Source organism: Bombus vosnesenskii, unplaced genomic scaffold, assembly GCF_011952255.1.
Source record: "Bombus vosnesenskii isolate JDL3184/JDL3185 unplaced genomic scaffold, Bvos_JDL3184-5_v1.1 scf7180000016261, whole genome shotgun sequence".
Taxonomy (NCBI): Eukaryota; Metazoa; Arthropoda; class Insecta; order Hymenoptera; family Apidae; genus Bombus; species Bombus vosnesenskii.
The window spans coordinates 33006-59729 of NW_022884330.1; the positions used below are offsets into that span (position 1 = coordinate 33006).

Below are 26724 nucleotides of genomic sequence, written 5' to 3' on the forward strand. Positions count from 1 at the left end.
ATATCACACCTCTCGTAGTAGTTACGTGTCGCCCAGTATTCCGATACGTCCGCGCAATCACGCGGTTACGCGCTGGGAACACGCCTTTGCTCCGGAAATAGATATTCCTTCGGAGCAACTCCGCCAGGAATTCCAAGCATCACGCGAGAACGCCTCGAGTTCGTTCGCGGAACGGGGTGACCGCTCTTCGAATCGAACATCGTATGTCTCGATTTACACTGGTGATGGTGTACGCCGCAACGTTTCATTCGTATTTAGGAGAGTTGGGCAAATGCGATGGCCTCTTCGAGACATTCCACATTTCGCGAAAATGTTGAGCAATGGGATCGTATCTATAAAATGGCATCGTATTTGCGGGCTCGTCTTACGGCGTTATCGAGTTAAAGAATTTTATCGTCTTTCTAATATTATTTCGGATAGCTTATGTTCGCGATATAAGATTTATAGAGGTTCGTGGTGATGGAATTTATTCGCGCTATTTCGCAGCAGTGTTGTGTTTGATTAAATCCTATCGCGCGTTGTAATGCAGCGCGCATTCGTACATTCTGCGTGATATCGCGGAATATATGGAATGCCATTTATAAAGCGACCGCAAAGGAACATGACTTTATTGGATATTAGAATTTTCTTTGTACTTCTTGCAGGAAATTTGATTCGTCGTGCCGCGTAAGGAGAAAACATACAGGGTGATCCTCTCCGACAATAGATCTTATTGTAATTATTCTAATCCTAGAAAGCGTAAAAAAAGGCGCTCGGTGATCAAACTGAGAATCTCTTGACTTTCTGCAATTGAAAATATAATTTCGTCCGGTGTACGATATCTATCTCTGTTTGCACGAAGAAACTGTACCGGCGCGAGCGTTCCTTTAAAATCGTTTCTCGATAATATTATAGAGGGGGTGTTTTTTCCCCGCGTAATTGCATTAGCGAAAGGTCCCGGACTAAAATCGCGGGAAAAAGCGAACAAACGAACATGTACGCGCGAGAGCACACAATGGAGCAACGTTTAAACGAATAATTTATTGAAATTCACCGGAAGGAAACGCTCTCCCCTGTACTTCCACTTTTCCCTCCTTCCCCTGTTTGTTTTCGATGTACATATCTTTTAATGAAGTCTGTTAAACAAGCGACGGGGAACGAGCGCATCGATGGAAAAAGCAGATCAAACGTTCCTGCGGCGTATACGCCACGAACGAAACGGGATAACGAGATATAGAGAGAAATAACAACGAGGACGATTCTCTCGTGACACGATGTGGCGTTTACCGCTAACGAGCGCGCTAATTGGCATAAACGAAGCCGCGCCCGCGGGAGTGTAATCAAGTAATTCGATTAACGCTGTCGTCTAGTTCCTGAATGTTTTTCTCTCGTGTAACTTCGCGATTTATAAATCACCCACGCGTACACTCGTCGATATGATTTTCAATAACAATGCTTATTCCATCCGCCCAATTATCCGACGATAGTCGTGTTTCGCGACAGCGTCAACGAAATTTTACAGAGTTTCGTATAACGTGCATGATAGGTATATTCGTAGAAATTTTCCGTGATAAATCGAATGCTTTCGTGAATTATCGTATATACGATTTACCATATCGAGATATTAATTACACGAAATTAAACGAACCTTGTTCTTCGGCGGATATTATATTTTTCACCGGCATTCACCGTTGACACGCGACAACTCGAATTACCTTCCGCCGCTTTAATTCCGAAGAGACGCAACACACGCGTCCCTCGCCCCGATTTTCCTTTCTTTTTTCTTTCTTCCTTTCCATAGTGTCGCCGCGTTCTTCTCCTGTCTACCCACTCGTTACCATTTTTCTTTCCTTCGCGCTTCCTCTTCTTTTCTCTTTAACCCTTCAACGTCTTGTTATAATGAGATATACACTTGTGCACTGGCTGTCGTTGACAATAGTAACAGAATGTCGAGGGTTTGCTACGACGCTAAGGTCAGTTGTTGTCGAGTTTCTTAACAACATAATTAAGTGAGGAGAAAATTAATGAACTCGAGAGTCTGCGCCAGGGAATTATTATTTTTGACAGTTTCGAACAAAATCCATCGATCTCGTAGTGTGTTGCGCGCTCGGGCGTAAAACTGCGATTAATTAATTATTTCGGTGTTCGATGAAAATTTCCAGTTATGTTTTGAAATTTCCAGCCTGCAACGTTCTCGAGCATATTTTACGAAGTATTTTGCCAGAGAAAAAATACCAAGAGATTAAATTGCGTCGATTCAATTAGCTCCGGTTAATGATATTCAAATAAATCGATAAAAAAAATATTTCGAGGGGAAACGCCCAGCTTTGAGCATCGCGCGAAAAATTGCTACTGATTATTACCATTTGACGAGATATGAAATTACCAGCAGATAGTTAATATAAAATCGGTCAATAATTTTTTGAAAGGTTTTAGAGTAAGCTAAGTATCGAAATTAGATCCATTTCACGCCATTAATGGAAGCAAGTTCAAAGCGACTAAAGTGGCTCGAAAAGTGTGGGGCATGAAAAGTGAGGGGTCTATCGATTCGTCTGGCACTAATTTCGTAGCAAAAAAAAAAAAGAAAAGAAGAGGATCGAAAGACGATAGCGTCTAACGGACGCGTCGAAACAGCTGGAATTTTTAAGTACAAGATATCTTATTATTCAATCTACTATCGTAGACACAACGATGTAAAATTCCTATCCAAGATCTTGCGTTATCATATTTTCGAATTAAAGTCAAATAAAAGTTTCCACATGATAAAACAAACCTTCGCTGAAGCAACAAATATCTTGCGACGTCTATATACATCTTCAGATTGATTTTAAAAATCGGTATAATCATGTTAGTTGCACTGTGTCTCGTAATAATACTAATGAAATTTCGAAACAATTTATATAACACGTACGTATATGTACATCATATCCAATGTATACATCAAAGTTTTCTATGGTAAACGTCAAAATACTTTCGCGAGCCACGATATATCTCTTCGATAAACGATAATACTTAACCTAGGAAGTGGGCAGAGGTCAAATAACAAATTGATTCGTTGGTGGAATGGTAACAGAAGCATAATCGCTTGGAAATCCAGTAACCTACAATAACGCATCGAGAAACGGCCCCTTCCCTCTAATCCCTTGCCCCGGTAGAAAGGCATTATACGAAGTAAACAGAAATTAAGGGTTGGTCCGACCCTCATCGGCGATCTCTGCGGATGGCATTCTCCCTGCACTGCACTTGGCAGCTGTCCAGTCATTTCTCTTTCTTCCTCTCTTCTCCTTCACTTTCCAACGATTTTTCTCCACCGGTGGCCAGTCAGTTTTTGCGCCGCTGTTTCCGTCGCCGTTGAAATAATCCAGCCGCAAATACCGCTTTAATTATTCCATTCTACTTAACAGCACGGTCCACGATCGCGTTCGGTCCCTTTCCGGTTGCGCGATAACCGTTTTCCTCCTCATTTCGCCGAGCAGTTGGTCAGCTTGTCTGCCCTCCTCGTACACGACTGTTTCCTTTTTGCGCGTGTTTCTTTCTTACATTTTTACCCCCTTCTACTCTAACCCTTATGCAAGCAACAGAAATGTTATTAAATGCCCGAAGAAAAATCACTTGCGACTCGATACAAGACGCTTCGCGTTTCTACGTGTAAGTAAGACCTACGCCGTAAGCTCTTTTAAACGAATTCTCGCGGGAGAAAAGAATTCCGTGTTATCGAACGCGGCCGATCTTCAAGATGTTTTTAGTCTCGCGCATATGTAGCACGAGCGGGAAGAAGAGATAGCTACGTAGATGGTTTAATTACGGGGAAATTAAGGCCATCCTTGACGAAGATTTTTGCATATTTTCCTTGGTCTACTTCTTGTTTGCATTTTTTGCAATTTTTATCTCTAAAAGATACGCTGTTTCATGGATGATTTTATTCAGCACGAGAAGTTTTAGCTTTTAACGTTATGAAATTCGCGTTATTAAAATAGGAATTATTATTTCGAGGAAGACGTCGTCGCATTACGATAAAGGGATATCGTTCACGGTTTTAAGCTATAACTGGTACGCGTTTCACGAGAAAGTTACCCCTTCCGCGAAACGTACTTTACGACGAGATCAAAGAAAATTTAATTCACTCTCACTTCATTAACGTCCCGCGAAAGTGTAGCTCCAATTCTTTTTTTCGTTCTCGATATGAAATTAGGTGCGCCTTTCTACGCGTGCCGCTGCTTCCTGCGTCCTAATAGTTCACAATTAACGCATAATTACGCTAATCGAGCTCTATGCGACTTCTTTGTTAAACTATTATATGCGTTTCTCGACAGATTTCCTACTTCAAAAATTTCCTTCGCTTTGCCACGATAGAAAATTCCCATTTCTTTTTCCGAATCGACCGAATTAACTAAAAACAGTTTATAAATAAAATTGCGTTGCAGGTCTTGAAACCTGGTTCAGTTATGCGATCCTAAGAAGTAGAAAGAGATAAACGCGGATATTCATTTTTCAATGGAATTCGGTGGTCTCGTATAATATAAATACGCGGCCAAGTAGCGGCTAGCGCTATTTTTCACCGAAGGAAACGAGCACAAGCCATATTGTAGTTCGGGTAATAGCATAGTATAGCGGCCCATCAATCTCCGCAACAATTTATTGCGAGAATTTTTCTCCGTATCGAACGCGAAGAATACCGGTGATCATCGGTTTAACAGGCATCGGTTGACACGAGGTAAAAACGAATCCTCGAGCATTCGATTCTTTTGCGACTTTGCCGCCAACAAATTGCCCGGTGTGTCGCGCAGATGACAATAGACGCGTATCATTGACGGACACGCGTCAAAGTAATTGAAAACCTTTGAAAGCAAATTGTGAACGAAACGGATAAATGGATTCGACGATACAGAATGATTTGTCGTTGATAGTATCTGCTTTAACACTGTCGATCTAGCGAACAAACGATAATAAAAGTTGCGGTGATTATATCGTGAGTTTTATCGGATAAGTTCATAGCATTCTTAACATTACGAGATCACACTTTATTTGCAGTTGTTCGTAATTGTTTGTAGTTGCAGAATATTCGAATATCAGGATGTTTTGACGATAGAACTTTTCGAATTTCTAACTGCAAAGTATATCCTTGGTACCGTTCTACTATCGCAAAGATTCCGTCAAGATCGATCGTTCGACGCGAATCAAACGTCCCCAAATTTCCGAGCTGAACCAAGGTCCGCGACCCGCTCACGTACTTACACGCATACGTCAAGGGGTGCCATAAACTCGGATTTCCACGTGCATTATGCGCGGCTAACAAGCAACCGTGTCGTTTGTTCAAATTTCAGCAGCGGAAGCAGCACGCCGGAACGTCGAAATAATTCTCGCTAGGTTGTGCAGCGCGAATCGCCGTCGTATCCAAGAACGTCCGAACGTTACTCGGTAACGTGACCGTGTCTCCGCTTTGTTCACCGGGAAAAGAGCAAGGAAGAACGTTGGCAAGAGAGAAACAGAGGGTAAGAGAGATGCGAGAGAAGAAGGTGAGGGGGTGCAAGAGGACCGACAGTCAACCTCGTTTCATTTAGTCTTGTCCTCGGCCCGTTTCCTTCGCGTACGGGTTTTGTTCTCCCCGACTTTTCTATCCCACCACTGTCCACCACGTCCCTCTTCCATCCTCGTCTTCCAACCGTTATCCCCGGCCTGTTTCCGGCTTGAACGCCCACCTCGCCCACTATGTGGGTCAGAGACACCGCGTATACTATGGTAACTGTAGCAGCGTGTCGGTCGTCCGTGTGCACCGCCTACGATCGAGCAGGTTCAAAATTTCACTTGGAATTCCGCGGTGGAATGTGGCAACCGTGAACGCGTATGAATCGAGAACGACCACGACGCGATGTCGCGAGCAAACATCCGATCCGATTCTGTTTACCGTACCGTGACGACCAAGTTTCTTCGCGTTTTATCTTCGACGCGAATAGGTGGATAATTTGCCCGTTTAAACGATCGGAAAATTTTTACCAGTTCTACGTTTTACGTTTGCACGATAATAACGCGCGGACACATGATTCGACGGTAGAATTAACGCGCGTCTGTTTCTAACGGAGCGGCAAAAACGACAGGTTTTTGGGAAAAGCGTGTGGTGTAAAGAAGAACAATGTTTGTTGGCTTCTTTTGACGAAGAATTGCGCTCTTTTATACTCGCCGTGTTAAAAACTAGAATTTCGTAATGCACGCTGATTAAAAAAGTTGCAAATGAATCGTTACGTTAACGCTACGTTGACCACGATGGATTAAAGTTGGCGATTATCTGCCTGCAATAAATTAGTTTGTGAAAACAGGTCCTTCGTTTTTCGAAATATTAAACGTTAATTCGTATCGGGCTTAACTAACAAAACTTAAAACTTCCGAGTAGCTCGATTAAGGATAATATTATCATTCAAAGAAAATTTTCCAACAACAAAGTTCGATATTGTGATAAAAGTTTAGATCGGGAATATCGGCGGATTAATTTTGAGGTGGATTTAAGCGAAAGTTAAACTTCTCCGAAATATATATAAACTTCAGAAACTTTTCAATCGTTCGGACACAATCGAGACTTTAGAAATTGGTAACTTTCGAATTGTTATCCGTTCAGTTCTGCCCTGTGGATGGGTAGTCTTACGACGAATCTAAAAAGCATTTCTCGAACGTTGTTTCTTTTCGACGCATTTCAATTTCGTATTATCCAAAGTTCATCCCAGCTTTGCCGCGTTAAAGTGGAACTGAAAAGATAAAGTTTCCCAGTGTAGTATCGGAAAAGGAAAACAACAAAAATTGAAAAGAACGCGTGTAATTTTTTCGGTATTTGGCTCCTTATATTATTTCGATCCTTCGTCCACTTCTGAAAGTAACGAATCGCGATTTTCGAAGTAATTTTTCATAAATCTCCTGCTTTTGTCTATCGATATGTAAAAAGGAAAAGGTAGAAAATTCGTTTTGTAATAGATTGCATGGAAAATGGCGCGACAAAGGATGTCCTCCGATCGTGCGAAGAGTCTGAAGATGGAAACGAAAAGAGAAAGAAAAACATTCGGTCGATGTCAGAGGTCATCAGACGTTCCTTTTTACTCGGGTCTTCCTTTTCCGCGAGTCGACTCTCATCCCAGGTGAGAAGTCAACCTAATCCTGAGGGATAAGTTTTCATCACGTCCGGCTAGCTTCTGCGTAGCAGCGCGCTTCCTGACTTTGATTCTGCAGAATGCTCGTCTTCCACGTTCGACCGAAATGACCATCGGCCACTTTTCCACTCAAATTCGAAATAATATCCATACGGAATTTCTATAAATTTTGTTCGTTTCTTGATAATCGTACGATACACTTACAAACGACCGACATAGTGGTTTAATTAATTCGATGAACGATCAACGTCGTACGCTGCCCTGCTTAGTTAAAATGTCCTATCTAGCTTCTTTTATCTCTCGCGATACGTCAAAGTATTTAATGTTCTACCGGTTTTGACCAAGTCGTCCAGCTGAAGAGTTTACCCAACAGGAAAGTCACTGCAAACGTCTGACGCGATCTACCAAGCAGCAGCAAAATCGTGCGAGCGAACAAAGCTCTAATTATTTCGAGCAGCGTGCGAATATGAACGCAGAACGAAGAACGGAATACAATTAAAGGTTGATTCGGTCGCGAGAGCGTAAAACGAAGATCGTTGTGCTCGTCGAAGGGGCCAGAGATGCATTATTCAACGTCAATCTCATATTCCGCGAGACACGAAAACAGATTCACGGCCATAGAGCGAAACTCTTAACTCGGGTGACGGTAAAGCCATACGGATCGCCATGAGCGTGTCACGGGTTGATAGGCCATCTCTTGGATGGTTGATCGGAGGATAGAGAGAAAGGCGGATGTGCCACCTTCCCAAGTTGCATCGACTTCGATTGATCCTCGGACATATGCTCTTTGGACGATATTCGGTACATCGTATCCGCCCGAAAAAGGAAGAGGAAAAGTGTTTCCATCTTCGGTGTCGTTTTCATTCGGTTGGATGAGCTGCGAGATGGAATAAAGCAAGAGCGTGGATGGGAACAAAGGTGTTGCTTGTACGTTTACGATGGTTCTCGATGCGAACGATTCTCGAAAGAAGATCATGCGAATGTGTATAGAATGTTTAGGACTGTGTGTTTAGAGAGTTTATAGAGGATTCAGTTTCGCATCGTATTGCATGGTCCGTTTTCTTGCGCACGTGCAATAACTTCAGACGCTCGAAAAAAATTCGCAAAATCGCTCGATGTACTAAGAAAGTGTCAAGTGTGAGAAGTTTTCATCTGGAGTTACACGCAAACAATCAACGTGTAAAGTCGTCGCGCTTGCATTTGCTCGTCGATTCGGAGGAGCCTTCAGCTCTTAGATCAAGTGCGGAAACAACAGATCCAAAAAATGGCAAAAAGCTTTGGTGCACAAAGAGGCAAAAGCAAATGAAAGAAGAGGAAGGGGAAAATAAAGGGAAGAAAATAGAGAAAGAGATCTCCGTATCGACGCAAGTTGCACTGGATCGTTCGACGGGAGAGCGAAGTGGACAAGAGGGAGAAAAAAAGGGACGGAAAGTTGACGTCAGTAGCATACGCAAGCGTTTAATCCGACGCGATAGAGGTTCGCTGCGATGCGAGAGGCTTCTCCATTCGAATCAATACGACACACGTACACCGGGCTTCTATATCTGTATGAAACGCGGCACGACGCATTATCGTCGAATCCCAGCTACGAAAAGTTGTCGGTGAGCTGTGCCCCTTTTCCTCTGCCTGTCTCTCTTTCTCGCTCTTCTCGCGTACAAGAAACGTATGATTTCGTCGCTGAAAATCCGAGACATCGCGCCCGAAAGTAACGTCCAGAGACGCGGGCTACTTGCTATTCGCTCGATTCAGAGAGATCTAACGAGAGATTACATGGATGGGCTATTATAGTTGTGAACAGCCGAATAATGTAGATAATCTACAGATTTTTTCAGAGTTTAATAGATCGCAACTTCTACTTTGAATTTTTGAAATTATACATTTCGACGTTAGAATCAATTTGAATAATTTTCCTTTAGATTCTGATTCGGATAGGCAGGTTTCATTTATTACGTGTATTACGTGTAATAATAATAAAAAGAATGGATACACAAATCGAATAATGATAAAAAATGGCGAGTATTATATTAATTAGATGATACTACGTTACTTCCTGGCCGAGGACCGAAATACACTTGAAATTTATTTTAGTAGAGCTGAAAGCTTCCCGTGGAATGCCATCATAACTCATCTTATGATTTATATACCACATATTCGTCTTGTTGTTTTACGCTTGCAGGGGATGAAACAAAGGGAATTAGGAAGACAAAAGTGACTGTTTCAACGCGAAGTAGCATAGTTTATGAGTGGAACTCGTTTTCGCGTGATTTTCCTGCGCGCGAAATGTAATCTTTGCTTCTGTATTCTCGCATTGCGGGTAAACAACTATGTTTAAACAAACGGTCGATATTGCAAAGATATTCTTTCACTCGTACTCGCCAAAATATTTATCGATTTAAAACGCTGTCTATTCTCGATCAGTGATCGATAAATGAAATAACATGCGCGTTATGAATATCGGTAAAGTAACGTCGATGAAGTAGAAAGAGCAAAGAGAAAAGGAGGAAGAAACGTAACAGATTAGACAAGCAGATCCCCAGAAAATTTAACGGAGATTGAATCGACGATACGATTGCTCGACGAACTATCGAAAGTTGTTCGATAGGAAAGCCCGTTCTATCCAGCTAACCGGAAGTAGCTCTTGTCTGGCCCGGTCTGTAAAGTGTTCCGTCTGTCCCTCTCCTTCTCATAACATCAATGCTCTTGCAAATGTCCTGGAAATGGAAAAGGAGGCTTCTGAGATCGATTCGGAGATTGAACCACTTCCGACCTTCCGTTTGGCTGTCAGCCACAATCCTGTGGTTGCACCGATCGCAGTTTCAATGTTATTTAACCTCCTTACACGTTTCAGCATTAATCGCGACGTAATTCGAACAGATTATGCTCTCCGCGTGAATCCGAGTTTCCTGGAAACGATAGCGTAGACGCACGTACCAAGAACTTTAGAAAAGTTAGTTTTCTTACCGATGAATGGTTCCATCGATGTCGGAATAATAATAGAATTTAGATTGACGAGCTAAATCTGCTTATTTTCATTGAGCTGTACGACTCGCTTGAAATTGATTGACAAAGAATATCCATTTCTTCGCGAGACAAAGGGAATTCTTTTAAATTAAAGTCAGAAGTTCCACGGTACTTTTTCCAATTCAAAAAGAATGTAAGAAGAAGGTTTCGCAAAGTCGAGGACTCGATGGAAAACGCAGATTGAATTGCGTAACTGTAATTTATTTTCTTTCAGAGTTATTCAGAAGCAAATGCTTGAATGGTACACAAAGAACGTTATCTTGCTCGTTACACGCTCTCTACTGATTTTCCAGTCCGGACTCCGTTCCACGCCTCCGACGAAAGAAATTGATAAAATTATGCTTCTACTTTCGAACGCGGTTAAAAGTTAACGATAGGATAAAATTTCTTGGTTAGATAAGGGGTACGATTCTGTTGTCGCGGGGCTTTCATCGAGGAAATGGGGCTCGAAAATAATCTCTCCGTATCATCCGGCGAATTGCAGCCACTCCTGATAATAGCTTCCAAAGAATCATTCCGATTCTCTAATTCCACAAAAAGCACCTCTTTATTTCAACGAAAAAATAAAAGCGTCGTACTAATCTCGTCTTCTGCACGTTGAAATCAACGTTTTCAAATTGCAGAACGTTCGCGCGATTATTTCTCAGCGTTTCTCCGCTAACTGAATTAATTAAACTCGAACGAAATTACATACCTGATAAATTATTTATACGTGCTTTCTACAAAGAAAAAAAGAATGTCTGTAAAAAGAATGATATTACGCAGGATCGACGTAGGAAAGGGAGTACGCGCGAAAATTGCGATCGCTTCGACTGAGAATTGTTCGACGATAAGTAGAGTTAATCGTTCCGGTTCATTACTGGCAGGTCTAGAATGCGATTTTAACCAAGCATCAAATATTCCGGCGAATCCACGGGCTGAATGGCACGAAATCACCGGCTCGAAGCGAACAGGGGTTTGGCATTATGCGGTTTGTAACCGATTGCGCCGGTGTGCGTACGCTTCTGCAACAAAATTCATAGAGCGACGGTGTACTGTACGTGACGCGATGGAAAATTGAATTTGACGATTCTCGTTTTGTTTTCCCTCGAATGTCTATCGATATTCCGTAACCCTTCTCGATGGCCATTGAAAAGAAGCGACAATGTCGCTTGACTTATTTCGAGTGGATCAATCATCCTACAGATTATTTTTTGTCGTTTATGTTTCTCTCTCTCTCTCTCTCCCTCTCTCTCTCCCTCTCTCTCTCCCCCTCTCTTTCGTTTTTTACTTTTTTATACATGTAACGTTTCGAGTAGTTGCTCGGAATCGACTCTATTGTTCGCGATTCAAAATATATACTTGATATTCCTTTCAAGAGCGCACGAATTGATTACACGGCGTCGAAAATATTGTTCAACTTCAGGAACTTCGATATTTTCGTATATCAGGCCATCAGACTCTCGAGAGATTTTCAAAACTTGGAAATCTTCAAGAATCTTTGGAAGTGACAAAATTCCCGTCGCGTCTTTAGGAAGTGCTTTTCTCATCCATTGTGTACTTGTCACTGGTTTCGACGTTTACAGCGTGTTTATGCAAATTACACAGTTAGCTCGTAAATAATAATAGCGACCAATAACTCTCGAATAATATATAAAATATGCTATAAAGAATGTGACTTTACTCACGAGGGAATTACTTGCGTAAACAGTGAGACACGACGAACAGCCGAGCAAGAAAACTCCTATAAACTCTGGGAAGAAAGTTTTCGCAATATCTGCAGGAGACTGAATTAAGGAGAGCTGCACGAGATAGGTGCAAGAAGGTAAACACACCGCGAGATCCGACAGAACTGGAACTTGCTCGAGGCAAACTAAGGGAAAAAAGGTTCATTTAAATGTTAAACGAACGATGGTATACGATGCGACGGAATAGTAGCCTAGGGACAAATGCATAGGACGTACGCATAATGCGACACGACGTCGTAATACGCTGGTTCTGCCGTGTGCGGTCCCGCGAACGATATAATTAAAATATCGGTGTCACGTGAATAGGGGCTGCGAGGGAAATGGACGTTACGCTTGCAGATTTACCGAAACGATCGTGAAACACCATAAATTAATGAATCGTGGACAACACAACGGAGGGAAGGATATGCGTGCACGGTCCGTTGACTAATACGTACGTTCCTAATACTCGTTGCCAGCCACGACGTATTTACGATTGTATCGCCGTGAATCTGCCGATTTCGACCCCCGTCCCTAGCCCTCAAGGGACTACTGGCAATACCCGGTGTGTACGTGAACGCGCCTAATTAATTAACCGGATCGGACATCTGAATGCTGGCGGCAGCGTTTAATCCCGGCCATCGGAAAGGTTTCGCCGATTTTATTTATTTATCCTGATTTTGTCGCGGATACGTTTAAATGCTCGCGGGTTGCGTATGAATCAATGGGGTGACTTTTAATCCTTCCATGATTTAATAGGAAAGGGATCGCCGCATGTATTTCGTGTTTTGCCTTTTAAATTGTATCGTAGATGAGTTCATTCGTCGTCCCTTTGCATCGTAATTTAGTAATTAACAATATCGTTCAATTGACAAATTATGAATTTTGATGGAATATTGTAATTTATTGTGGCGTAATTTGTATGTATATGAAGTTAATGTGCTAAGAAATTAAATTTAGTTTCCGCGTGTGATTATATTCTATAGATTGTAAATTAGAACGTGGCAAGTGAATTTTGGTACACGAGGCGAACTTTATGAACCACATCATACGTAATTATCCGCATAGTTGACATTGTCAGCCTTCCAACTCTAAACCATGTCCTTTTGGAACGAACCTCCTCTCCCCTCCCCTCCACCCCCGACCCCTGCCAACCCGTTTCATCAGCATTGCAGTCAACTTCATCAAAAATATACGAAAACACTAACGTCCATAGATACGTCCGTATATCGCGAATTATTAATCACGTTCCGCTTACTTTTAAATCGACGTCGAACAAATTTAACGTTACTACGCGCTTCGAGCAACGACGAAATCTTGAAAAAATCGACAACTTTATGTATTGTAGAGAATTATGCCAGCATAAAACATAGGATATAAAGTACACCGTTATCACGTAATATTCGGCGCATTATTTTCACCTGGACGATTAAAAGCGACGTATAAACCATCACCACCGACGGTGCAATAAAAATTTAAATTAACCCCATAAAGTAACAGGCGCGTGAATTAGTCCTCGGAAGGCGGTGAATCAATTCGATGGAATTATAATCACTTCGTGAGTTACTCCTTCGGAAACTATAAACTTACTGCATTGAATACGCTTGAAATATGAATCATACCGTTGAAAATCCTAAATCGACTCTATGGTATCGGGAATTCGAGAATTACGGTATCGAAAATTGCCAATTAACTTTCACGAATGTACGCTTTCGATCGCGATAATGTCGCATAGAAAAAGTCGCGTCATAGTGGGTATCTCGTAACGCGAAAGAATTAATTGGATCGAATAAATCGAGCCGGCGTTGTCCACGAGTTACCGGTCGCGGCGACATTGCAGTCGGTATTTACGACTCGGGGTAAATTCATCGGTGGCGAATTCGACGATTGCGACCTCGTTAACAGAAGGGTGAGATATCGACGTCGACTCGGCCCGGTGGGCAGGATCGTGTTCGCTAATTTCTAGATAGACAAATTATTCACCGCCATTAATAGGACACACGCCAACATTACGTTCAACGTAGGGATGAGTTCGATGTACGCGGTCCATGACTGGATTAATTAAAGGAAATCGATCGGGTCTATCGATAAGATATAGCCGGGTAACAATGGCGATCTCTCGTGTTCCGTTCAGTTTTTCTTCCTCGCAGGATGCCCTTCGTATTGAACTGACGCGAAGAAAGAAAAGATAGCGTTCTTATTGTAAGTGGTATTGGCTTTGTAGTAGATACGGAGAGCTCGGAGCACAAAACGTGGTACAAGTGACGAAATCGATGTACACAGGTTTTTACGAGTACGCCATTTATGAATGTACTATCCGTATTACGCGAAATATCGTGAAATTTTATTCGCATTGCTAGGAGACTCGGCTATCACGATTATATCTATCGGTAGAGTTTGAAACAAATCTAGAAACGTATCTGGAAAGTACGAAATGTTTGACAAAGCGAAACACTGGAATATTTCTTTCAAAATTGGGCAAATTTTAATGTTTTTGTTCGTTTGAAAAATTTCAGTGAAATTCTACAACATAGAATTCTATAGGGGAAACGTATATGTTCGTATATTTAAACAATAATCATTTTATTCGGACGATACTGGTTCTAGATGTATTATATTAGACATTCATGACAGTCCTTTCTATGCAGTGGAATAATTTTTTAGTCGGCCTGTTTCGTTGTTGGCTTACGTTCAATTGCGCGATGTACGGGATTTCGTATTGACCTAGATATTACGCGAGATCAATGTATTTACCGAGCTACATAAATCTTACGTTGCGCGGCACACACTGTGCTAGTCTCGCTGTAAAAGCCTTGACTTTATACGAAAACCTTTCAATAACATTTGCGTAACTTTTAATTGATAATTCGGTTTATATCTGGCGATCAGCTTCAACGATAAATCTGTGTCATGTTTACTTTTATACAATGAATACATGGTAAACACTTGTTCAATCCGTGATTACAAATAAAAAGGAGGAAGAAGGAAGCCCTGAAAAGCGAAGTATAAACTTCTATCGAACAATTAATATTGACACGCGACAAACATTCGCATTTAATGTTGATCTCGCGTGGTACATCGATGTTTGACCAATATTTATGCGATCTCAGGTCAACATTTACTCGATTCGCTTTTAAACTCGTGTTTGCATCTGTGGCGGAGAATGGTAAACGCGGTTCGACTGATTAATGAACGAAAGAATACTTGAATAGCCTATTTTCTCCCAATGCTTTATTTTCTCTGATAAATAGTGCTTCATCGCCGAGAAACTTGAAAATTTGCCCAGAACCGAGGTGGAAACATTTTTATTAAGAATTAACTATTCAATTGGAATGTATTTTCATAAAAGATAAATGTAAGTCGATTTTTCAATTTCCATTACATTTTTTTCCTGGTTTTCATTAGTTTTTCATATATTGCACATTCGTTCTCTGTCTAACAATCTCCCAGTGTTTCTCGTGTTTAACGGGATCGATCTTTATCCTCGAAATGATGTTTCGTTGCCCCGCTGTAGGCGATTCCGCGTCATATTATGTCGTACAGAACTACAGCTGATCAAACATGTACTTTGTTTGAGATACACAGTCTACGTTGAATATATTACAACATGGCTACATAATACGTGTTTTGTTAACCATACGTTAGATGTTGGTCGCTGCACGTAGATAATGACGTTGTACGCTTATCTTTGCTTTTTCAACTCTCTTCAATAAGCACTTTCACATTAAGAAATAGGCAATGTAACAATAAGACGTACTATATAGAAACGAATGCTTTAAAATTCACATTCCAGTCGCTGTAAATAGATTAATTTCGACTACGGTCAATAGGTGAACTCCGATAAGGATAACCTCTTGAAGTAAAAACGAAGTAATTAGGTAGTAATTAAGCGTTAGAGAAAATAAGTTAAACTTGATAATAAATTATAATTTGCTCGTTATACCACTTCTTCGAAGACATTCTCCAAAGAGTAAGTTTCGAATAATGAAATTTTGATATCTTTAAATATTCCTCTTTACTTGCATTACAACTTCTAAGTACACAGATACCTTGACGACTTTGCAGTAACAGTATGTGCATTTTATCAAAGTGTAGGATTTAACGACGAACTGGTAATTAGAAGCAACACTTATTACCTTTTCGTGGAATCACTAGGCTGTAAATTGCAGTGATACGACATTGACCCTCGGTCAGCCAAATCAGTCTATTTCGATAAGAACATCTATAGAAATAGAGATAAAAACGCGCGATATTATAAAAAATATTAATTTCTCATATTTAGGAAGTTATCGAAATATCGAGCATAGTACGAAGAAAAGTTTAAGAGAAAGCATTGTCTCCGCCGTTGGTTTCGATGGTTCTGGTGGCACAAGTTCTATCCGTGACGATCGTTACCGCGGCTCACCGAATTTGTGAATGAGAACGAACGCTCTCGAATCGAAGTAACAACGGCGTCGTTGACACGAATCGCCGACGAGTGTCATCGAATACTCGCGACTCGCCAAGTTCCGCCAATACCTGAGCCGTTCAATGCGAAGCCACGTGAAAAAGAACTTCGCGAATAATTGCAGGAAATTTTCGAACATGAAATTTATCACAATATTTTTCAAACAATTAACGCCGTTTTGCGAAATTACAATCGACGAGAGAAAAAACACAGTATATTTCGAAGCATTTCTACGTTCGCGATGACGGTCGATCGGAAGGTGCCATCGTCGAGAGAACAATTTTCTGTAGGTGGAAAATATACGAACGACTGCCCGTAAAAATCATACATAACGAAATTGTTTCCTCTGAACGAGTCGAAACAAAGTTTCATTTTTAGAACGCTATAAAAGATTTGGAAAATCTTTATTAGATAAGTATGCAGTAGTTGACGAAAGTGAACATGAATCACGTGTATCATACAAAATCCTTTGTACGATACGCGTAATATATTTAAAAGAATATCTATAAACGTTCAATTATTTTTGCGAGCCACAGTATGTACGATTTTTTAAAAGAATTCGTAAAAAAACAGTTTATGAATTTTTACTGAAACAAATAACTTCGTGATTTGGTTAAAAAAGAAAAAAAAAGAAAAAGTAAATAGAAAAAGGGAAGTGAGATACGTCGCGTAGTAAGGAAGAAAATTATTACTCAGATGAGCACAGGTCAGTGCGGCTGCGCGTAAAATTCTGAATTTTTCACAATAGCCTTCCGCTATGAAAACACCGATAAGCATGACCGCGAGGGTATTTCGTCAACGATACCGAGCAAAACCGCTTGCCACCGGGGGTCAAAGGCCAAAAACGAAGCGTACGACATGTGGAATGCTGCAATCTCACAACGATCGTGGAATCAGGCGCGCCGACTCCACTCAATTAGACGTTTATACGCTTCCATTTCACCAAAATGCAGCGTCGACTGGTTTCGTGCGAATTATACGGATCTACCACTTAACATGATATAACGTTGATGTACCACGATGATGTTCATTGTTGCTCGTTTGCACGTTTAGAAGAAAAGGAATCGAGAGGTCAAGAAGCGTGTTATTTTTAGCAAGTTGATAGCAGATCGTTTGAAATTTGTATTTAAAACTTTATCGACAACTATGAGCAACCTGTTACCGGAGGCATTCTCAGAAAATAAGGAGAAGGATCGATGGTTTTCCCAAAGTGTTTTACGAGCTAAAACAGGTTCGGTAGGCATTTATGCATCGTAATATAACTATTTCTCATAAAAATTGTTCAATTGGCAACATCGGCAAATGAATTACAAGTGTTTATTGTTAATTAAGACGACTCTTGGCGTGTACCGTCATTAATGTGGTAATCAGAACTGATTACGAGCAGTAAGAAGTGTTAGTAAACATAAAAATTCGATTATCCAACTATGTGCCACGATTAATTCGAATAATCAAGATTTCGCTAATTTATTTTTATTATGATAGGCATTGTTTCTCTATAACAGTTACAGAAATGACTAACGCAGCTTTTATATTGGCCAGTTACGCGGATATTGCAACGCCAATAATCAATGAATAGTTGACACGAATTTCTGATATTCAAATATCGTACATTAACAGCTATTTCTTGAACGGTGCTTTAACTTTGCCAATAAAGATAACTGTCCTCCGTTCAACGTCCTCCTCGTTTCTTATATTCGATTCATTCACGTTCACCCCGCTGGTTGGGTTCTTTACGCCACTTATAATCCGAACGAGACGAGACGAGGTCGATAGAAAGATCGATGCCCTATAATAGGCTAGCAACTTGTGCAAAGCTTCCGATATTTTAGACAGATTTCCATAAAACCGTTTCGTTTAATTCCACTTTCTTTTCCGAGCGATTTCCTCGTTCCAAAACAGGAATAGTCGAATCCATTTGATCGAATCAACATTGGGAACAGCAACGATGACAATCCCTTTCGTCTCGATCATTTAATTATTTCTCCATCGAGCATCTGACTCTCTAACTAATAATAGGAAATCGACCAGGTGGTTGACACGGAATTGAATAATCCTTCTTTCCAGCAAAGCGGTCTTCGTCCTCTGTAAACGTATCTTTTCTCGGTACGTGTCGTTAAAACCGAGTGGAAGAACGATAAAAGACGGTGGTCGATCATTCCTTGCAAGAGTACCTTACGTGATTTTTCAGAATCTTCGGTAACTATTTTACTTCTTTCCTGTTCTCGCGCGACCTACTCGAACGGTTCGTTCCTTTTCTCGTCACGAATCTTCGACCCGCTCCTGATAGCTGATAACGCGACCGAGGCTGTTTACATCGGTCGAAACAACTGCAGTCGAACAAACTCTCTCTCTCTTCACCGATAACACCACGTTCCATGATTTATGAACGTTGATAATAAGGCAATGCGCCATGCTATAGCAGCCGAGTGTCTTGGAAACTCGCTATCCCACAGCTGGTATCGCTAACAAGACATATGGACGGTGAACGTCGAAAGTCCGAAGCACGTGCAGACGGGGGAATGTAAATTCGAGAATTACGTGGCCACCGGAGGGTAATGTTCAATCTTTGTCAGCACGCGCACACACGAGATTCGTTGGAGACGGCGGATCGCGAAAGCGTCAGCTCCTTCCGTCCTGCTCCTCAAATACGAAATAACGAAATTCCCGAATACGAGTCGGATTCACCAGCCAAGTATGCCTGCTCGCGATTAAATGGCATTAACTCGATGTCAGATGCGTATCGTTACACGCACGAGAGGGAAGGGTAAATATTTCGAACGTACAAACACAAAACGTCTTTGGTTAGAAAGACGTTTTGTCGTAACGAAAGGTTATACGGATAATTATAATTATAATTGTAGCAAGAGTAACAGTACTCGGTAGATGCGCAGAGGGAAGAATCGAAGATATTAGGATTAGAAAGAGTTGAAAAATACAGCAGAAAAACGGGAGATAAGATAAAACGAGCGTAATCAATTATCCGTAGTCTAGTCATAAGCTTCGTATCAAGATAGATTCATGAATGTGTGCGTCGATATGTTTACGTTCCAGGTGGGTTTCTGGGCGATATCGCGCTGCCGAATATCAAATACGAGACCGAATGGCGACAGCAAAAACTCAACAAGAGTTATCTGGAAGAGCTGGAGAAGTATCGGGACGAGGTGCTGAAAGAGGGTCTCCAAGTCGAAGAAGAGGGTCTTACAGGTAAAAAAGTTTTCTGCGGGCAAACTTTTCCATCATTCGGATGGTATATCCGTTAAGGTAGCCGGTTGGTCGATGTATGCTAGCGACAGGTGTCGTTCCAGAGATCCTTCAATTTAAAAATGAGCATGACGCTAACGAGGCGCATCAGGAGAACGAGGAGATCGTGGCTTCTCAAGAGAAATCCGAACCAATTATGGTGGACCGGAATCAATACAGCATGGACGGCGAGCTCGAGGGTGGATTCAGTTTTAACGCGAGGAACGAAGATGCTAGGCCTGGGGTGAGGGACGAAGGCGTTGAATTCAGGTAGAGCGGCACGAAAATTTCACGCGAAAGTTACGCGAACGCTTCCAGCGTGACGATGATTTGAGATTTTCAACTCAAAATACGTGCCATGTCACACCACTTAGATGGTAACCTTTCTTTCTCATTTTCTCCTATTTCTTTTTTTTTTTTTTTTTTTTTTTTTGTTGAGTATGGGACTCGGACAAGTTAATTCAAACGCCAGGAATAGCGAGTTTCGCTTCACAGAGAATTTTTTAATGCGAAATGCTTCTACGTTATTGCACCTGTTTTTATCCTCGTGTAATTTTTAAACTCTTTTTCGTAATGAATTTTTAAACGTATATTTTGTTGCGTAAGAGCAGATTTAACTTTTTTAATGGTACTCGTGATTTCTGTTTTCGAGAGAACGAATTATTTTAATAGACGATATTACGTATACTAATTCGTAGAATATTTTGTTGGAGAATTTGTCGGGTATTTAAAATAAACAACAGGGTGGTGATATGTATACATTTATCTGAAAACCTACGAAACGAAGCGATACATTTTTGTATTTTGAGTGCCAATTAAAAGTATTTAGATACCTTTAGCATCAGTAGTATTAATTAAAAGCGGATGATATAGAATGTGTCTTGTGCCCGCTTTACATGCTTGTCAATATTATGTTGCGCGTATATTAATTTATTGTTTTGCTGGAAATATTCTATAAATGACACGAGTCTCGTTTATGGTACAGATTTTAACTATCTTCCTTCGCACTCTATTGTAATTTTATAGTAAACACAAATTTCACGACAGACAAACTTCAATTTTGAACACTGAATTTCTGAATTTCTAAGTTTAATATTGAATTTATAGTTTTTAATTCCCAAGGTTTCGATGATTTTAAAGCGGTTTCGTAAAAAATATCAAATGTTTAGGCTAGAATCAACCACCCCACCAACCAAGAAAAGACATTCCGCTCGAAAACAAGGGCGTGAAGCCTCGCAAACGGCGTCGAACGTGAACGCTACAAAATCGATGGAAGCATTTTTGAGAACGTCTCAAGAGTTGAACGCGTTTCCCACGACTACTGAGAACGTGAATCAAATAAAAACCACGAACGTGGAAAACGTCGAGGAAGTGTTCACCATTCAACCGGAAAGCAGCACACGGAACGCATCGAAACGGCGTCATCGTCGTCATCACCGTAGAAGGTACGAGAATTTCTTTACTTCCCCTTAATGATTCACGCTTATCGTACGTTTGTATTCGAAAACTTTTCTTTTTAAATATAACTTTGATCGAAGAAATAGTAGTTTAAATTTTAAGAATACGATGAAGTCAGCGTATTTTACGCGTTTAGAAAAATATTATTCGCTTCTAGAAATAGATATGCATGCGAAATAATTTTATAAAAAAAACAAAACAAGGAAATCATCTTATTTCGTGTAAAGCACATTTGTCAAGGAAAGTTATCGTCGGATCGATTGGAAAGGTTTTAGAGTCTGGCAGAAATTTATAGCGTTTAAATTACCCACAAGATGTTAATATTCGATCGATGTACCAGGAAATATGAAACAAGTCAGAAATTTATAAATTGATATCTTTCGAACTAAATCCTATCTCGTATTTTATTGACCACGCTGCTTGACCACGAAAATGTTATATGAGATACCCAACTTGCTCATGTTCCTGGTTAATATCTTTCCGATTTCATTTTAGGAATTCGATAATGACATTTCTAACGTACTGACCTATAAAATCTAATGATTAAGCGGAAGAACTGGATTTTACTTTTTGGAATAAAACCAGTGGGAAACGTTTTAACAAAAGACCTCCAAGCTGAAGTACCCATTGGGAAGTTAAAAAAAGAACCATACTCTATTTCCGATAGAGAAGTGATTAAGTGTATTGCCGTGTTCGATAATAGAGTTCGCTCTTTTAACTCGCACCCTCCCTATCACCAACAATTTTCCGCTGGTAGGGCTACTATGCCAATAACAATGGTCGTCATCGTAAAGCTGGAAAATGGGGACCGATAGTGCCGGTCGGGCATTTTCAGCCCTTGAACTGCCAATAACCTGTCAACATCGGCACACTAGTGTCTCTGACCGGTTGCGGATGTGTTCGTCTATAGATTATGCGCTCCTCTCTGAAAACCTACGGGGGATGAAGACGAAAAAAGGAGTAGAAAGGACGATATCGGTAAAATGCACTCGAGAAAATCCGGGTTTTTTAGTTTCACCGGTAGCTTCCGTAAAACTGCATCTTTTATATTAACGTCGATGAATAAAATTTTCTAAATCGAGTTGGTTGCGTAATAACATTCGCTTTCGACGTATTTTTTATCGTTATTTAAAACAGAACATGCGAAAAATTTGAATTTCAAGCGTACTTAAATAAATCCGGTAATGGATACAGGAGATGCCAGTAATGAATACAACATCTACCGGTATTAAAATTATTAAACGATATTTAATATTACCGTTAAAATATTCCGATGAAATTTACTACCGACATATATTAAATTTTGAACCGCAAACATTGATTTCTCGATTTCCTGCGCGTTCTCTCTTGTGCTCGCAAATCAGCACTTCTCGGTTATAGCTTCTCCTCGTACCTTTTTCACGCTTACAGTGATACTCAGCAGGCTTACGAAAGCGTTTATTTACGACCTGAGTTCGACATCATGAAACACGATCTCACTGTGATCTCCCAATGAAGCTACGGAGAATTCTGGAGAGGATCAAGCAAGAACCTGATACCTTTGACGTGGTCAAGCCCTGTATCCGCAGAAATTTCTACCTTCATTTCCGTGTGGCTCTCTTCTACCGAGTACCTCTTAAGCGAAGCGATTAAAAAGCACGTTAAAAACTCTTCTTCGAAATTCGATATCGAAACTTTCTTTTACTCAAAAAATTTCCACGATATTCAAGAAACCTTAGACGTATTTTCTTCTGAAAGGTACTCGTGTTACAAAATGCACCTTCGAACGTTTAAACTCTGAACAGAACGTATGACGACAGCAGCTGAGATAGATGAAAGATCAGAGATTTAACGACTAATCATTTAAAACGTGTTCTTAAAAGCATAGGAAATTTGTGGCGAATCATACTCGACGAATTACCGAGTAACAATCGCTCGTATTTATTATTATACGTATAAGTAAAGTCGCATGAATGAAAATATGTCCGTAATAAACGAACGAACGAATAACCTTCTCCGATCCCCTGATAGAATCGTAAAACGATCAATTACATTGAGGCGCAGCGGCCGTCGAATTGCCACGTAATTATTGAACGCAGGAATTCCAATTAAGAAAGCGAGCGCGAACGCATTAATTACAGGGCGATAAGGAAGTTTTGAAATCCGCTTTTTCCCCTTGTCGGCCAGCGGAGGATCGAGTCGAGCTGTAAATTTCAGTCAGCTTCGAGTATCGATTAAAAACGAGCGAAGCTCAAGACGCATTAATTTCTCCATCGGTTCAATCTGATCTGGTCTTAAACGTTTTTCATTGAAGGATCCGTGAAGACGATCATGCCACGGGGATAACTTCTTCTTATCGTGCTCTCTCTATTTCTTCTCCCCTTTTCTTTCGCTCCAATTTCGACCATCGAGCAAATGAAGACGCAAAAAGGTGAGCAGAGAGGAGGGAGAGGTAGATAGAAACCGATGGAAAAAAAGGAAAAAAAATGGTTGGAAAGGAGAAAGATGGGATTCGAGTGATTTATCGAGATCAGTCGGAGAAAATTTCGTATTCAGCGAATACGTCGGTCCGTCGGTGGTGAATCGGTCGCCGTAACTCATCATTTCCCTCTGTCCTCCGTGACTTCCGTCCTAGCGCCTCCGGCTGCGCTTGACTCTTTTCGTTGCGCGTTATCAGTACCGCGAGATTATCGTGCGCTTGTTGTCTATTGAACTATGGACAGTGGAATGGACGGGTGAAAGGGGATGAATTTAAGGCGCGTTTCGATGAATTCGATTAAAACCGCGCTCTCGTATACGCGTCACGGGATCGTTCGTTCGAGTGAATTCGATTTCCTGGGATAAATACGCAAGCTCGATGAACTGGCTTCGCTTCAAATATTTCTACATTTTGTTTGACGGGATTGATAATAAGCAATTTAACAAACCGGTGATATAACGGTTACTGATATTAATTTCATTAACTCTTGTTTGTTAATCATTTTAGATGTTTCGAAATTTAATTTCCTCTTTGGTGTCAGGTTGATACGACGATATAAAAATTGGATACACGGAATCGATTTAACGGAAATACGAATAGTTAAATAGTTCGCGTTGCTTGCAAGAAGCAAACGAGAAGATTAAATACTACGTTTTAAAGTATCTGTTCGTTAAATTTTCTACAAAGTTGAAATTTTCTGTATACGTAAAGCTTCGTTTATATCGATTGCTTAAAACAAATCTCAATCAAATCCGAATGAATAATATGTCTAAAAGAATAATTTGTCTCGTGTTGTTTAAGAAGAACGGAGAAGCTGCACCGATGAAATTAATTTTTCTCATTAACGTACAACAAGTCGCGCTGAAACAAATCACGATTAATTTAACACCCGGTTCATTAATTAATTGCCAACGAAGCACTCGCTCGAGGCGATATAACAAATCACAAGGGTTGCAGGCTCGGCGTTAATATTGATATATATTAGACGCGGGCTTTATTCAGTGGTGATAAGTTACGCGGAGGACGATGACAGTAAAACGGGCCGAACAAAACAGACCCTTGGGGGGTGAAAAATATCAGGGACGCGAGAAACGGGGAAAACCGCGAATCGCGTTTTCATTGTCGTTCCGCTGATTGATGAAAAATCGTGATTCGTTAAATTCTAAGCTGGGTCGGGCTGGATTATTTCAGTATGGCCGGGACACTGATATATTATATTGTGGTTTATTGCTTGCTGGTTAGGGGAGGGTTCGACCGCCAGTGTAGAGAGATGGATCGACATTCGAAGGGGTGGTAACTAGCACACGTCAAAGCTAATAGAATGATCTATGCGTCTCGCGATCGTTTGATTGAAATCCACGTCGGGTCAACCGATGGTGTTCCTCCGATAGAATCGAATGGTTCTCTGAATGCAGCGTGAAAGAGAAAAGGATGACATACGGCCGAGTCGCGTGACTTTTCAATGAATTTAGCGCCGGCTCGATCGAACCTGACGAGACTTCCGGAATATATGCTCGTTCGGGAACGTGATCGTGGAACGTTCGTCCAAATTGTGAAAAGTAAATTTCCTTCCTCGTAACTTACCACTTTTGTAAGCGCCAATTCCGATGATTTAATTTTTTTAACTTTTATCTGAAAAAGAATATTCTCCTATTTTTAGTTTCAATTTAAAAATATTTGTTTTACTAAGATAAGAGGAACGCTATCGCGGCCAAGATCATCGAAATGTATTCCCTTTTAGTGGCGTGTTCCTTTTACCGTGAAAGTATCAGCCACTGAGTTTGCTACCGCCGGTAAAACCTACTCAACCCTAGAAACCGCTAAGGGTTGGAAGTTTCGACATTGGGATTTAATGGATACCGAGATTGGAGCGAATCGCGCGATTATCGTTACGTTTTAGATCCAGGACTGCATTTGCCGCAACCTCGACAAGATCGCCGCAATGAAAACAACGGATTGCAGGTTTTGTTGCTCGCGGCGCGAGTATTGCTAGACACGGTATTAAGCGAGACGTATTGTTTCCAGCCCCGGATATCTTCGAAGCTATAGCAGTTGACCTGAATTACGAAACAGACGCGACGTCTAATTTGTCGAAACATATCTTCCTTGACAGCAACATACATAAACGCAGAGACAGAGAGCAAGGAAGAATCTTAAAAAACAATATTTGCGAGTCATCGTATGTATTTTGTATCCGACGAATGGTGTAATATATTCTATTCGTTAATTATTTGTTATCGTTAATATTTTATTTGTTTAATATGTAAAAGCGAAAGATATTCGGCAAGAACTCGCCTTCTAAACTATATTATTTCGCAATTATCCGGGAGTTTCCGAAGGTTTCTCAAGCCTTGTTCAATTTGTTCATAGGACAGGCCGCGTACATCTTTCATTTTCACGCTGGAAACGCGTCAAGCGGAAATCGCTTTAACACAAATAATCGTTCTTTTGCCTTCGTTAATACGGCTAACGTTGACTGACACTGACAAGTATTACAAGCGGCGCCAGTGTCGAACCGAACAACTGGCTAAAACAGTTTCCTGGAATCAGTTCGAGTAACCTCACCATTAATCAACACCTGCTTCAAACCCCTGTTTCTCAATTTCTCAATTTCCTGGAACAACCCTCGTTTTTCCATAAAATAAAACGTTTCATTATCAACTGTCGTAAGTTCCGAACAACTCTGTCCTGCGATATAACGTATCAATCTCTGGCGATTCGTGTCGTGTTAACAAAAGAGTCACCATCGTAAGGGAGCGTAATAATGGGATTTCGTGTTTCAGCGCGAATCGAGACCGAAGAGATATTTATTTCATAGGACAAGTCGCGAGGATCTGAATCGTAAAACTCGTACCATGCCGCTGCTCTATAACGATGGCTGCGATCGTAAAAGTCAAAGAAACAAAACGAAAGGGAGAGAAAGATCCTCGGCGAAGACTTCGAGTAAACGTTGTTAAAGAAAAGCGCTCTGTCGGTTTTCCACCAGCAGCCGTGAATTTCTACGATTTACACGTACACGAACCACACCGTTCTTCTTCCTCTCTCTCTGCCTCTCTCTTCCTCTCCCTTTTTCTCTGGTAGTTCGTTCACGAAGCTCGCTAGCGCACCCTTAATGGAGGCTGCTCGCTCGCTCGCTCGCTCGCTCGAGGCCCCGTTAATTAATTGTAATGCCGCGCCGATTCAGAAGCGCATAGCTTGACTGCTGCCGGTCGAGAGTCGCCGCTGCAAGGGTGGTTCACCCCTCGCGACCAACCTAGGGTGGGGAGATAGGAAATCCGG

At 41.0% G+C, this 26724-nt stretch overlaps 1 protein-coding gene across 2 annotated transcripts in view; it reads left to right on the forward strand.

Moving 5' to 3' along the window:
• Positions 1-26724, forward strand: part of LOC117241676 (bone morphogenetic protein 1-like) — a 54736-nt gene that overhangs the window by 15905 nt on the left and 12107 nt on the right. For both annotated transcript variants that reach the window (XM_033507658.1, XM_033507657.1), the window contains exons 2-4: positions 19341-19493; positions 19595-19799; positions 20699-20974. In XM_033507658.1, coding sequence (XP_033363549.1) covers positions 19687-19799; positions 20699-20974 — 389 coding nt within the window. In that variant the 5' untranslated portion in view covers positions 19341-19493; positions 19595-19686. The remainder of the gene's footprint in view (positions 1-19340; positions 19494-19594; positions 19800-20698; positions 20975-26724) is intronic.